Raw genomic sequence first — 15,778 nt, 5'->3', positions numbered from 1 at the left:
CTGATGTTACTGAATATTAAAGAAACTTTAATGTAAAAAAGTATTGATATATCAATTTGAACATACATTACAGAAAACAGCTTGATACATAACGTTTTTTGTACTGACAGCAGGGAATGTTTGGCTGGTCACAACTGCCTTGATCCAAGCCAGAAAAATAAAGGTCTGTTTGAGAACACCTTGTAGTAATATACTATGTTGTCAATTTCTCAGCTTCTCGGTGCAAACTGGGACCAATCAGAGTCTCAGTCTCATTTCTTCCTGCTCCTCTGCGTCTTGGATTTGGTCTCTGTTGACTCCAGCGATGCCAATTTTTTCTTCAACTTCAAATCCTCTGCATTTCCCCTTCTGTCCCTGGGAGGGCGCTGTTGCGGGCTCCGCCCTCTGCCCTCTTCCTTCCTCCTCTGCAGCAGGCTCTCCTGCATGCCACTCACAATCTCCTCCCTTTTCCAAACCAGAATATTGACGCCTGCAAGTTGGCCATGATTTCAGATTTGACATTTGTTATTATTTACACATTACAGATACCTTAAAATATAATTTACAGATTAATATTTTAGAAATTGATTTATGTGTGCTTACAGACACTTTTTCTCAATGTGGCTATAGATTATGGACTTTATTATAATTTGTGTATTAGCATATGACACCAGTTAAATGAGTACATACCCATTCCTGAGGCCAGCACATCACCCAGAGGGTTGAACTTGTTCAGCTAGGATGAAAGGCAGTGAGAGAAGTGAGCCTGGCACAACGTTAGGTTCACCACTTGGAGCTTACAAGTCATTTAAATCAACTTAAGATGCACACATCATTACAAAAAGCTCTATTGTCATTCACTAGTTAGCAGCAGCAATGTATTTCACATAAAATCTTATTTTATCCCGTCTTGGGTTAGGGTTAGCTTATCTTTTCCAAATTGCCCCGAGTACCAGGTTTGTTAGAGATTTGCCTATAAACATCCTCTTTTCTATTGTTGCGCAATGACACTAATTACTTACAGAACTTTCCGAACAGAACCAACCTTCTCCACTCCTTGAGTGGAAGTTCCATTTGTACCGAAAAAATTACATTTGACAAAGACCTAAACAGTTTTTTCATCAGCGGTCCACTTACAGATATGATGCCCTTGGCGTTGGGGTCAAGCATCTGACGCAACAGATACCCTGTGTTTGCGTCAAAGACGTCAACAGACCTAACATCACCAACACAGAACCGCTCATCAGGGTAACGACCAGCTACAATGAGGTCATATATTGGATGCCAGGTGGCCTGCAAGAAAAAGCACATTATTTGAGTGATGCAGCATGGCATGTGTGTACTGGAATATGGATGTGCATATTCCAACACTGCATATCTGATAACTGATTTCGACTTGCCCTATGAGTAATCTACTTCTATTCCTTAATTCTAGCATACGCCGAATAATAAACTGGTATGCACACACTTTTACCAACAAGCAGTGGCGAGGCGCAGGGAACATTTCCGAGGAAGCCAAGTGATGAAAAACACCTGATGTTTATTTATTTATTTTGCGCAATATATAGCGGCACAACATACTGTAGCCTAACCTACAGGCCGTGTACACTGGATGTGGGACACTTGTGACAGCAACACAAGCGCACCATCTCTCTCTCCCTCTCTCACACATCTGCATACTAGGCCACATGGGCACTGTCTCCCTCTCTCACACATCTGCATACTAGGCCACATGGGCACTGTCTCCCTCTCTCACACATCTGCATACTAGGCCACATGGGCACTGTCTCCCTCTCTCACACATCTGCATACTAGGCCACATGGGCACTGTCTCCCTCTCTCACACATCTGCATACTAGGCCACATGGGCACTGTCTCCCTCTCACACATCTGCATACTAGGCCACATGTGTGCTGTCTCTCTCTCTCTCCCTCTCTCACACATAAGTATAAGTATATATACTCTTTTGATCCCGCGAGGGAAATTTGGTCTCTGCATTTATCCCAATCCGTGAATTAGTGAAACACACACAGCACACAGTGTACACACAGTGAGGTGAAGCACACACTAATCCCGAAGCAGTGAGCTGCCTGCAACAACTTGGGGCTTCGAGGAAGCAGTGAGGGGTTAGGTGCCTTGCTCAAGGGCACTTCAGCCGTGCCTACTGGTTGGGGTTCGAACCGGCAACCCTCCGGTTACTGTGCTAACCAGTAGGCCACGGCTGCCCCCACATCTGCATACTAGGAGGATGGCTTCCCTTTCTAAGGTGCTGAGGAATCAGTTTAGGAGTGACTACACCCAATTTCTGATTGGTTGATCATAGTTTTATTTGCAAGTTAGTTTAATGATAAGGATTCCAACTCGGGCTGGGTGCCACTATGCGACGTTGGGAGTGTAATACTGTGTTTCACCACATTCACTACATACAATTTATGGGGGCCCTGTTTCACTCATTTCAAAATACTAAATATGAAAACGATGAAAACTATAAAAACAGTTTTATATACAATAACAGCGATTGTCGGACGAGCCTGGCTTCCCTTGGCTTCCGGGAGGAAATGCCACTGCCAACAAGGGTGTGAAACATTACAATTTGTAAACAGCACACACTGATATTATCAGCTAGTAATTTATGGGTTGCTCATTAATATGGAAGTAGATAAGAAAGGCCCACTCCAAAAATACAAAATGCTCAAGGTAATATTTTACCACAATGGAACTGTGAGATGTAATCTGTTATTCACAGACTCACAGACAGATAAATGGATAGATTAACGTCATTGATCATATTATTTATATTGGTTGCTAGGTTACGGGGATGCTGGCGAGACACACCGCTCCGTCTGGCATCATGTTTTTGTTCGTTTTTATGTAATTTTCGTAATTTTATGTAATGTCATGTTCATTTTTTGTATTGATTTGTGTAGTTAAATGTATTCTCTCTTTATTTACGTTATTATGACCTTTCTTGGCCAGCGGTGATCATATAGAGTTTAATCAGATTTTTTTTTTTTTTTTTTTTTTTTTTAGCATGCTCAAATTTCCGTCAATGATTCGGGACACTGAAAGACGGGGTACCGAAACTTGGTGGGCATGTAACCCCACATGGATAGCATGGAACCATCGTTTTCGTTTTTGATCTGTAGCCCCCAGCTGGACTGGACCCCGAAGGAGGGTAGGGAACCCACAGTTCTCTGTGAATATCTTGAGAACTGTAGGGCCTAGGATGACCAATTTTTCCGTATGTTTGCCTCCAGGGGTCATGTTAACCCATTCCATGTGCACACATGTGCATAAACAGATACCCGCACACACATACATTTACGGTAATCATGCATTATGACACATACTCACACAGTAGACATATGTATGCGCATGCATGCACATGCACAAACACATCGCATGAGCAAACACACAAACGCACATACACACACACACACACACCCCACACATAAACATAAATTTGTACTGCGCACACATGCACACAATTCAAAATTTTTCCGTCATCTACTCCCTGAATTTTTGGTCATTGATACCGGGACACCCGAACCACGGGGGTACATGAAATTTGGTGGGTATGTAGGCCCACTAGACTTTACGGAAAAATTTCATTTAGGTCCCGGGGACCACAGCTGGGCCCCTGAACATAAAAAAAAAAACAGTTTTCATAAATAACTACCTGAACCGTGGCACTGAGGATGAAGAATCTTTTATGGTATGTTGGTCTCAAGGGCCCACATCAACCTGGCTCATAATCACTCATTTGTGATTTGCACCCCCACCCGGTAAAAATGAAAATGCAATATTATTCTGCTTTAATCGCCCTATCTTCAGTTAAGATGTTCAGAACTGCACCAAATTTTATGTGTATGATTGACCTGGCATTTTTCTGGGGGTATGCCAAGTTTCGTAGAATTTCATCCATGGGGGGTCTAAAAATTAGGTTTATGTGTACATTTAGTGACTGTACACTCATTGGCCTGTAAATGGCGGTGCACACATATACACATGCACACACACAGGCACCCACATACTATTGGTATTAGAGCGGCCCGATACATAATTACAAATTCAGTAGGATTAAAAGAAAGCCAAAATAAATATTCATCATCATCATCATGGCTGCATTTTCAGTATTGGTCGAAGTAGTCGTTTGTCCACTAGATGGCGCATCGTTGCAGTTAGGCGTAATTTTGTTGGAAGTTAAAAGTGGGTTGGAAAAACAATGGACGCTTCCTACAAGGACTGTAATTTACCGCCAGCGAACATCTAATAAGGATGGGGCGATGTTCACATGAAGTGTAATTCCCATTTCTTCTTGAAGCGAAATAAATCTGAGGATGTTTTGGACATGCTTGGTTTTACTGCAGAATACGTTCATCTTGTAACATCAATAAGGACCTAGGTAATGTTACCGTTAAGCGTTGGTTGAGTGATGGAGGCATTTGATTTGATTGCATTTGTAGAAAACTATAAATGCGGTTATACCAAGCAAATGTATAGCAGCACTGTTTGTATCTTTCGACTGTCATTTATTGCGTGCTACAAAATCATTCTGTGCAATGGAAGATTTACCAACGTTCCACCCGGTCTGATACAGTTTTGCCTATACATGCGTGAGACTGAGGCGCCTGTTTATTTTTTGTTTTAAGTCGCGTGCAGGGTGTGAGGGAATCGATGTGCTTTGATTACACCTTGGTAGTTGTAGTCTGTGAAATTAAAAAGCGTGTGTGTGAAGTATCCAAACAATGATACCTTCATTTCATTATGGCTGCTTTAGCAAAACACCTTAAGCTACTGTGTAGTGGGTCCCATTTAGAAGTGGCTACTTCATTCGCCCTTTCCTTGACTCATGGAGCTGCGTGAATGTTATTACAACTTTTAGCCCACGATATGACAGTTTAAGTCCAGCTTGATACTGTAAGGCGTAAGCCATTGGTTTCAAAGGAGATTTTATTTGTGTAAAGCCAGCATAGCCTATTGACAATTTATGTTGTAAATAGGCCTACCTTATAATCCTACCTGTAGCTTAGGGAAGCTAACAACTTTCTATTAGGATCTAGTTTGTTAGTTACCGTTTTGTCATAACTCCCTGATGCATTTTTGCATTTAGAATAGCCAGAGCGTGTATATCTCAATCGGAAAATTAAACAATATGGGGTGCCTATGGACTAGGCTGGGTGAACCCAGCCTGATCTGCCCGCTATTTATTTTTGATTTCTTAAAAGATTGAGCTTGGTCTGATGAAAGCCAGACTAGCCATGGACCTCAGTTAAACAATGCAAGGGAACATGAATCAGCCTATATTTGCACGAACAATAACGGACAAAAGCTCTTCAACTTTGGCCCGTTAAAATGTGTATGAACAGTCTAGCGGCGCATTTCATTCATCAAGGCCCATTTGGACATGTCAGTTATTTGCACCACTGGTTAGATGTAAAACAGCATTTTCGTTTCAGACTAGGCTACTGTTACTTAATTTGTGCATTAACAATAACGTTTCAGACTACTGTTACTTAATTTGTGCATTGACAATAAAGTATTACATGAACTAAAGATGACTAAAATCTTATGTAGAAGAAGAAACATTCACAAAAAAATCCATCCATCCAAAAATGACCTTTGTTTTTGATAGCTGTTGAAAACTTGACATGGAACTGACAGAGATGTTTTTGTTTATAAATACATAATAAATAAATAAATAAAAAATAAAAATAAATAAATAACATTATGCTGATACCTTTTGCTTTTCCCAAATACAATGTAGCCTACAGGTGTAAGTGACCTTTCATCAATCCAGTTGCAATGGATGAACTGTGATGAACTGCCCTACTTGTGATTGTTTAGAGATTTTAAAGGTTTTATAACAATGCTACATCTTCTTTGGCTATTCTACAATCTATTCACCTTTTCAGCACCAGTAGGCTACTTTCTGTGCAGCCCACACACACACTCAGGCATGCCAAACAAGCATACACAAAAGTTTCAAGAGTGGGGATGGAGTAAAATATGGAGACAAATTGAAGTGTGATTTATTTTTGGCAGGCGGATGTACAGGACTGGACGGATGTACAGGACTGTTTATATTGTTTGCGGTCATATTTTGTACCACTATCGCGGTACATCTAGTTCTTGTAATGTCATGTTTTTGTGTAGTTAAATGTATTATTCTTTAGTACGTTATTCTTGATACGTTAATGCTTCCCAAGTTGGCTGATGTCGTTAACGTTGGTCCATTGGGAGCTTGCTATGGCTGATGTTAGCTTTTGCCCTGGACTGACATCCTTCCATCCTAGCGGTGCTGCACTTCACTGTCTGGTCGAGGAGATTTCTCGGGACAGCTGGACCTAGATGCTACTCTGCAATCAGGCATCTTTTGTCTTGTGCGTCAAATGTTATTTTGTAAATTTGTTTGTTTGTCTTGATGTCACAGGAACGCTGGAGACTACGCCGCTCCGTCCGGCATCTTTTGTCTTACGCGTAAATGTCTAGTGTGTAAAGCGACCTTGGGTACTTTGAAAGGTGTAACAAATAAAATGTATTATTATTATTATTATTATTATTATCATCTAGAGCCCATGTACATGATGACTGTCTAACCTTGATAGATTAACTTTATTGATCAAGAGCCCATGTACATGATGATGGTCTTACCTTGATAGATTAACTTTATTGATCAAGAGCCCATGTACATGATTACAGTCTAACCTTGATGGATGTGATGTGCTGGAAATGTCTGTGAGGATGCTGAATGATGTGCTCTGGCTTGGACCAATCAGATGAGGCGTAGACCCTGATCTCCTCCCCCTGGTCTGTGGTGAGCAGCTTTGAGCTGTCGGTGGGGTTGAAGTAGGCTAGGGGCCCAAGGGAACAGCGTTGAAAGAGGAAGACAGTATACCATCACAGAGACAAACTAGAACTATGTAGAATTATGGTGTTGCAGTGGCTTCCTCACAGCTGTATCTGTATCTGGTTACCATACATTAGAGTCCTCATTACAACACTGAATTACATTTGATCAATATCCCAACATAAAATGCTGGAACACTGCTTTTCTTATAATTAATTTACTAAGGTTGATGTAATAAACAGAATACCTATCATTTATAGAGATAAAAATATGTAGTTCATGGATGTTTAATTCCACCTTGATCACTTTGAAGTGAGGACAGAATCTTACCCGAGTTAACGGGTTTGTTGTGCTGCAATTCATGCAGGAAGCTCTTCTTGTCCTTGAGCTGTCTCAGGTCCCACAGCTTGACCGTGCTGTCCACTGAGGCCGTGGCCAGGAGCCAGTCAGAGCGAGGGTTGAACTCGGCATGGGTCACTTTGGCTTTGTGCAGTTTGTCACTAAATATCTACACAGAGACGTAAAGGAGATAGATAGATAGATAGATAGATAGATAGATAGATAGATAGATACTTTATTGATCTATAGGGGAAATTCAAAGTTGGAATGTAGAATATCACCTGAATACTACACAACAAAGTAAAGCAGGCAGGCCAACTTGCAAATAATACAAATGTGCAGGTTTATCATATATAGTACCTACAACACGTGATACGCACAACAGATATAGTCGTCTTTGCCTCTGTTAGTAAGCTATGCTGTGCCTGTATCTATGACAATATGGAACATTACTGTGTATGTACAGACATAGTCTTCCCTGACAGATTAACTGTGCCTAGTGTATGTGGGATATATTCATTAATAACAATTGTTATATGTATAACGGGTTACTAAAATGTAATGACACTCTAGCAAAGACCAGAGGATATGGCTGAAATATGCACACACACCTTGTGGCCATCCAAGCCCAGAAGAACGAGTCGTCCAGTGTTGTCCCCTGTGGCTAGCATCTGGCGGCTAACAGACACGTCCACACAGCAATACCAGTAACTGGAGGAAAGACATCAGGATTAGCATGACTTGAGTTCTTATACGATAAAATATTACAAATCTAAATGATCAAGAAGAGCAAGAAAATGCTGAATGGATATTGACTCTATTAAAGGCGTCCTAAGCGATGTTACAATGTTTCTAAACTAAAACATTTTTGTCACATACAGCAAACATCATCTCACCATCCGTTAGCTGCCTATGCCCTGAATACACTGTTCAAAAAACAGCGGTCTCTGTGGACAGCCCAGGCTCCAAAAATGGCAACAAAAACAACCTGGTCCAGCCTGGACCATAAATTCATAATAAACTGTCCCAGCCAATCACTGAGATGGGCGTTTAGGAGAGTTTCAATTGCACAGAAAGGAGGTGGAGGGAGCAGCAAGCTAGCATAATACTTGGAAGTCATAATTTACGATCAATCAATTAATTAAATTAATTGCACATCCCCACTTCCTCTTTTGGTGATATTCTACTTCCTCACCAAACATTGTGGTGAGTGTGGCCACAGTCCTGGGTTGTCGAGAGGGTCTGAGAGGAGACACCGTGAAAGCTCCGCAAAGTCAGGGAACCATCACCCGAAGCTGTGTAGACCCTGGACAAGTCCGACGGACAGAACTTCATCCCACCAATGAAATCACATGCTCCTTTCTGCGCGCGTACAAAGACACAAAAGACAGAGCTCATCATTGACCACTGACCAATCAAAGGACGAATCAGACACCAATCACAAGACAAATCATCATTGGACAGACTACTTGCAGGAGACTTGTCACAGGACAGAATGTCGAATTGGCAAGAAACATAGGATTGACTGTGGAACCATCACAGGACCGACCATTGCAATGCAAAGCCATCACAACACTGTTCACCTAACTGAAGACCAATAACAGGACTGACCATTGCAATGCAAAGCCATCACAACACTGTTCACCTAACTGAAGACCAATAACAGGACTGACCATTGCAATGCAAAGCCATCACAACACTGTTCACCTAACTGAAGACCAATAACAGGACTGACCATTGCAATGCAAAGCCATCACAACACTGTTCACCTAACTGAGGACCAATAACAGGACTGATCACTAGAGACCACGCGTAGTGTTCATTTTAGCCACCTAAAGCGTAGTGCATTCCATAAAGCACACTGCATTCCTCTACAACAACAGGTTAACATCCTCCATGTCCTGTGCCCTGATATGCCAAAACAGAACTCTCAAGAACAGGGGCAAAATGACTTTGACTCCATGAGTAGCAAACAAGCGGCAGCAAGCTGAGAGCAGGTTCAAACTCAGTTTGTTACGCAAAATCATAAAGACTGAGTCTCTATCACACTTCTGTCCTGTACGTCACTACAGGCACCAATAGGTGAGGCATTCACTCACACACACCGTGCAGTAACACCCCATGCTTCCTTTTATTCTGAGTCCATTCTTCTCTGGCACCCCTGGGACACGCTACCAACCGTAAACTCTATAAATCTCATTCACTGATCAAATTGTGTATTGTGTTGACTTCTTCGAGTGCAAATTCTGCTCATACTTTACAAGGGCAGAGAGGGGAAGCATAAACCTGAGGTCAGCATTAGTCAAATAAACAGCTGCAGATCTACTCCAGCCAAATCAGATCATGATATTATAATAATTCAGGACAGCACATATTGTTTCTTGAGGAGGTAAAATGACCTCTTAAAGAGTTACTTAAGAGACAGAGCTTCATCTTACTCCCATGATTCTGTGTTGACAAACACTTTTATAACGGTCCCATTGAAATCCCGCAGAGTGGTTGTACCCCCAATAGAGGAGATGAACAGCTGGTGGGCATTGCATGGATTAAACCTCATGCCTGTGACAGAGTCTCCAGCCCCATCCTAAACAGAAAATACACATGCTCAGGCATTCAATACGTTACAGAGTCTCCAGCACCATCCTAAACAGAAAATACACATGCTCAGGCATTCAATACAAGGATACAAGGATACAAGGAAGTTTATTGTCACATGCATATAGTTACTGGATGTATAAAATGCAGTGAAATTATGTCTGATGTCAGCCTATTTGTGCAAAGTGGGGGGATAAAAAGTGCAGTAGAAGAGGGGTTTAGTAGATTAAGTGGCAAGGGCTGCATAAGAAAGGTGGGGGAGGATTGGGATTGGGGGGGGGGGGGCACCAACAAGGAGCACCCAAGAGCAACAGGGGCAAGGAAAAACTCCCTTACCAAGGAAGAAACCTTGGGCAGATCCACGGCTCAAGGGGCTGACCCAACTGCCAGGGGTCTAGGTGTGTGTGTTGGGGGGGGATGACAAGAGAGATGGGATAGTGTGCTGTGTATGTGGGGAGAGGGCAGTGTGAAATGTGTGTGTTGGAGAAGCTTCCTCATGAGACAATGTGCTGGCTTGCAAGCAGAGTACTGTATGTATGATGTATGTGAGTGATGACAGTGAAGATGTGTGTGTGGGCGGGAGGGGAGTGGAGCAGTGACTGTGTGTGTGTGTGTGTGTGTGTGTGTAGTGTGTTTGTGGGTAGGTGGGGGCAGTGTATGTAGGGAGGGGGGGCAGTGTGCAGCAAGTATGTAGAGGAGGCTTACTGTAGCAAGCAGTGTGCTGTATGTATGTGAGGTGATGACCGTGATGATGTAAGTATGTGTGTTTTGTGTGTGTTGGGGATGGGGGTGGGGGGCAGAAAGGCTACATGGGTAGATAGATGGAGGAGAAATCAAAAATAATAAATAAAAAAAGTTCTATGGAGATGTGCAAAATTGGAGAAAGTCAGATATGTGTGTGTGTGTGTGTGTGTGTGTGTGTGTGTGCGTGTGCGTGTGTGTGTTGACGTGTGATGAAATAAGAAAATAAAAAAAGGTCTGTAGCATAGGGCATTGGGAGAGGGATGTAAAAGTGCTAAAAGTCATGTAGGTGTGTGTGTGTGTGTGTGGGGGGTGCTGAGGAGTGAATGAGTGCAAAGTCAGTATAGTATGAGTTCAGATCAGAGTTGGGAAATGTTTGAGAGTGCTGAGGAGTGAATGTGTGCAAAGTCAGTATAGTGTGAGTTCAGAGTTCGGATGGCCTGGGGATAAAAACTTCTCCTGAGTCTCTCAGTTCTGGCTTTGTGACTACATAAGCGTCTTCTTGATTTCAGCGGTAGGAATAATCCATTGTTAGGATGAGAAGAGTCCTTCAGAATCTTTTGGGCTCTTAGGATAACTCTTCTGGAATAGATATCTTGTAGAGCAGGGAGTTGAGTTCTTATAGTACGTTCAGCTGAGCGCACTACTCTCTGCAGAGTACTACAATCTCTAACTGTGGAGTTCCCATACCAGGTGATGATGCTACCAGTTAGAACACTCTCAACCGCTGAAGTGTAGAAGGCCTTCATGATGGATGTAGAAACTTTGAATTTCCTTAGCTGACGAAGGAAGTAGAGTTGTTGTCTGGACTTCTTCAGAACATATTGAGTGTTAACAGTCCATGTTAAGTCTTCAGTAATGTTGACACCAAGGTATTTAAAACTTGTGACTCTCTCTACAGGTTGCCCGCTGATCATTAGTGGGGTGTAACTGTAGTTCTGCTGATGCCTTCTGTAATCCACTACCATTTCCTTGGTTTTATTGACATTCAGTGTCAAGCTGTTAGATTGACACCACTGTGCCACCTCATCAACCTGATCCAAGTAGAGCTGTTCATTGTTGTTACTAATCAGGCCCAAGATCACTGTGTCATCTGCAAACTTGATGATGGAGGTATGACTACTGTTGGCTTTGCAGTCATGTGTGTAGATGTTGTACAGCAGTGGACTCAAAACACAGCCTTGGGGAGCACCAGTGCTGATGGTTAATGTGTCAGATGTCAGACCCCCCACTCTAACCACTTGTGAACGGTTGGTGAGAAAGTCAAATATCCAGTGACACAGGGTGGTGTTCAGTCCTAAGGCCTTCATCTTTGTGACCAAGGTGAGAGGTACTAACTATCGTGTTGAATGCTGAACTAAAGTCAATGAACAGCATCCTCACATGATTCCCATTCCCCTCCTCCAGGTGAGTTAAGGTGGTGTGCATGAGGTTTGAGATGGCATCCTCTGTAGACCTGTTGGCTCTGTAAGCAAATTGGAGGGCCGAGAAGGAGGCAGGGAGGGATGAGCAGATAATGTTTTTCACAAGCTTCTCAAAACACTTCATCACTGTAGACGTCAGGGCTACTGGGCGGTAGTCATTCAGACATGATGGACTTTTGTTTTTCGGTACTGGAACAATAACAGACTGCTTGAGGCAACTAGGAACTGTCTCTTGAGCCAATTATGTGTTAAAGATATAAGATATATACGTTACAACGGGAGATATTGTGATATTGTTAATACGAGATAGGACGCTATTGAGGGAAAATCCTCTTGTAGGTATATTTTTACCAAATAGCTCAAGCCAGATTAAATTTGTAGATTTAGAAAAATATCCCTCATAGTATTTCATGTTATGCATACATCTAACCACGGTTCTTGAACAAACAGGTAAGGTTTTCAATCAATTCACCGATAAAAACTGGCTGCCTTTGGTAAGATCCACATCACTAAACCGACATCTCTCTATCTCTTGCTCACTCTCATACATACATGCATGTACACACACACACACACGCAAACACACACTGACCCCTTGCACAAAGGACATTTTGTTAGGCCTCTCGTAGTCCCATAGTACGATGTCTCCCCCTTTAGAGCCTATGGCCAGCGTTGTGGGTAGTGTGGGGTGCCATTCCAGGCAGGTGACCCTGCGGTCAAACGGGCTGGCCGTCCTGTGGAGCCCGAAGGAGGCCAGCGAACGCACAAAGGGCTCCTGTAGACACTGGAGGAGGGAGAGGACACATAGAACAGAACACCCTATGAACACCCTATGGGCAAGGAGGCATCTATATGCACACATGTACGCTCACAAATAAACCCCTATGGGCAAGGAGGTAGGGCTGCACAATTAATCGAATTTTAATCACGATCACGATTTTGGCTTCCCACGATCAAATTTGCGTGATCGAGCGATATTTAAAATGCGTGCTCTATCCATAGAACCAACCTGGCAACCCATAGAACGCTCCGCTACAAAACAAATCAAGCGCTCCTTGAACTTGTCTGACCATGTGCCTGCATGCAGCCTACCAATGACAGCTGCTCCCTGCACTGCTCAGCCTGATGGACTGCTCAGTTTGGATGCACTGTGGACTAATAGCATTATGTTAACTATTAGTAGGCTAGTTAGATTATACAAAAAACGACGATCAAAAATCAAATGTGTGGTATGTGTGGCGCAGCAGAAGACCAAGAGCTTGTCCCCCGAAACGGATCATCCGTTGTTCGAAAATATTTTGGATTTCAGGCAAGTGAAGTTAACCAAAAACATAAGCAAAGCAGGGCTCTCAACTCATACCGTGAAACACATCACATGACGTAAACCACACATGCCTTTTTTTTTTATCACGTTAACTTTTAGTCCTTGTTTGCTTCCTACAATATAGCCTATAATAAGTGGTGAGCTAACGACGGATTCGTTCATTTATTCATGTGTTTTATAAGCTACATGTGCAACCTACAATGCATATGCGTTTCAAGACAGCCTACGCAAAACGAGTGAGCAATAATGAAAATGTAGCCTACACGTCAGTGGTTTACATATCAACGAATGACTAAACCAGGGGTGTCCAAACTGCGGCCCGCCACGCACTTCAATCCGGCCCGCCGAGCATTTATTAGTTTATCATAGGCTGCTCGCTATTTCTTTCCAGCGATAGACGACGTTGTGGTCAACTTTAGGCTACTGCAAACTGCTTAACACTCTTCTTAGACAACGTTTACAATGTCAATGTCAAAACAGCTTGTTACATCGAGATAGATAGTATCTCCATAGCAGCAGATCTAACTATGTTATGCTACTCCATTTGGGAACGTATTTGAGTGCACGAGAGGGAGAGAGCGCGATGGCAACAGTAGTTCCCACTACTGACCATTATAAACTGTAAGAGGGCACAGCACTAGCCATAGCAAAGAGTCTTAAAGTGACAATGCACCATTTATAAATGATTTAAACAGCATCAAATTAACAGTATTTCTTAAGAAATTAAGTTGTCATTTAAATAATACAAAATGTTATTATTATTATTATTATTATTATTATTATTATTATTAGTGTGTGGCCCGCCGGCCAATTTTCAAAACCCAATGTGGTCCTTGAGTCAAAAAGTTTGGAAACCCCTGGACTAAGCGATTAAACTCAGGAACAAGAAGCAGAGCTTAACTGGCTACTGGGGAGCGTTGGGAGGATGCCCGGTGGGCCGTTAACGTTTCCCCAAATACTAACAAAGTATTGCACAAAAATTGCACAAAAAATTTGTTTGGAAGTTTGGAAGTCGCAGTCAAGTCTATATTTGCAGTAATTTAGGGGAGTAAATGTGAAGGGAAGAATTTGGATGAGCCAGATAGTAAGTCCAATACGTTTAGGGAAAAAATATTTTTGTCACTAAAATTAATTAATAATCGTGATAAATAATCGTGATCTCAATATTGATCAAAATAATCGTGATTATCGTTTTGGCCATAATCGTGCAGCCCCACAAGGAGGCATCTATATGCACACATCATGTACAGTCACAAATAAACCCCTATGGGCAAGGAGGCATCTATATGCACACATGTAGGCTCACAAATAAACCCCTATGGGCAAGGAGGCATCTATATGCACATCATGTACGGTCACAAATAAACCCCTATGGGTATGGAGACATCTATATGCACATCATGTACGCTCACAAATAAACAAGGTAGGAAGGCACAAGTCTGCATCTTCACACAACAATACAGAAGTTCAAAACAGCCGTGTACAGAGATTAAATAGGACTTTGATGCAATTGCATAACGGGTCATGTGTCTACTGTTTGAAAGTAAGACCATTAAATCTTTGATACATGTTGCCAACATCCTAGAATAGAGCAACCAGGGTGCACGCTCGCCCAAATCCTCAAAAAGAGGCATAGCTGAACTGTCCACTGTTACCTGTCGCAGGTGAGAGCGAATGTTCTGACCAAGGGAGCTCTTGTATAAGTAGTGCAGTATGCTCCCATGGCTTCCTCTCCTTGGATTTGCTGAGCACTTCAAGGCAGGCTGCTTGTTTCCGGTCCCTGAACAGGAGACGTGTAGAGAGAGATGGCGGGTTCAGTTACAAAACCAAACCTTGCCAATTCCTTGTCACACGCCAATTAATATTAACAATGTGTAATTCTCAAGACATACACACACCTGAGGCTTTCTCGTCTTTTTTAGCTTTCACTTTCTTGGAGAGCGATTCGCTTGAACTCTCGCTCTTTTTTCGTTTCTTCACACCACCACTAGATACATTGTTTTTCTTGCTCTTAGCGTGAATGTCATCTGCTGTTTTCTTTCTTGCCATGTTTCTAACAATGAACAAATGCACAAAACAATTAGGCTACAGTGTTACGTTTTCCGTTCGATTAATTCGTTCAAGCTTTTAAGTGATTACACAATTGAATGCAACTATTAGATTAACCTACATAAAAACATAGAATGGCATAGTGTAAGCATTTTCTGTCTGACAACGTTAAAGCCTACCGATTTTGATAGCCACATGCAGCAGAGATTTGCAGTATTCAGTAGTATTCTCGCACAGCAACTTCACTACGAGCTGCACACGTGCAGTGAGCAGTGACGTCAGTGACCGAATGTTTTGTAACGCGTTGATGGAGGGAGAATTGTATCTATAGGTGGCAGTATTGTCTCAAACAGTTCAGAGCCGTATAAATATATCTGAAACAGTTAAAAGTAGTCTGCATATTATGCAGTCTCACAAACAATCACCAACAACGCAAACATTAAATGCAGATGAATAACTTGCTTTCCATAAATGAGC

General features: G+C 42.3%; 1 protein-coding gene across 2 annotated transcripts; it reads right to left on the bottom strand.

The window, feature by feature from the left end:
* Positions 1 to 10: 10 nt before the first annotated feature.
* Positions 11 to 15,577, bottom strand: ddb2 (damage-specific DNA binding protein 2). 2 transcript variants are annotated; one of them, XM_048257505.1, is made up of 11 exons: positions 15,481 to 15,577; positions 15,151 to 15,305; positions 14,908 to 15,032; positions 12,521 to 12,712; positions 9,607 to 9,752; positions 7,780 to 7,879; positions 7,160 to 7,337; positions 6,688 to 6,833; positions 1,117 to 1,272; positions 670 to 715; positions 11 to 469 (listed from the first exon to the last, which is right to left on the bottom strand). In XM_048257505.1, the coding sequence occupies exons 2-11, from the start codon at positions 15,299 to 15,301 to the stop codon at positions 252 to 254; spliced, it is 1,458 nt and encodes a 485-aa protein (XP_048113462.1). In that variant the 5' UTR covers positions 15,302 to 15,305; positions 15,481 to 15,577; the 3' UTR covers positions 11 to 251. The 2 variants fall into 2 exon arrangements, with proteins under 2 accessions (XP_048113462.1, XP_048113461.1); XM_048257504.1 differs by lacking the exon at positions 9,607 to 9,752 and adding an exon at positions 8,364 to 8,530.
* Between the last annotated feature and the right edge of the window lie 201 nt (positions 15,578 to 15,778).

The sequence above is a fragment of the Alosa alosa genome, chromosome 11 (genome assembly GCF_017589495.1).
Source record: "Alosa alosa isolate M-15738 ecotype Scorff River chromosome 11, AALO_Geno_1.1, whole genome shotgun sequence".
NCBI classification, from domain to species: Eukaryota; Metazoa; Chordata; class Actinopteri; order Clupeiformes; family Clupeidae; genus Alosa; species Alosa alosa.
This window is presented reverse-complemented; position numbering and strand designations above follow the sequence as displayed.

Excerpts from the sequence above, each read along its gene's own strand:
- ddb2 (XM_048257504.1), bottom strand. The coding sequence starts at position 15,301 with ATGGCAAGAAAGAAAACAGCAGATGACATTCACGCTAAGAGCAAGAAA. Across the intron at positions 12,713-14,907 it reads TTCGCTCTCACCTGCGACAG|TGTCTACAGGAGCCCTTTGT; the intron begins GTAACAGTGGAC and ends TCCCTCCTCCAG. Across the intron at positions 1,273-6,687 it reads AGCACATCACATCCATCAAG|GCCACCTGGCATCCAATATA; the intron begins GTTAGACTGTAA and ends TTTTTCTTGCAG.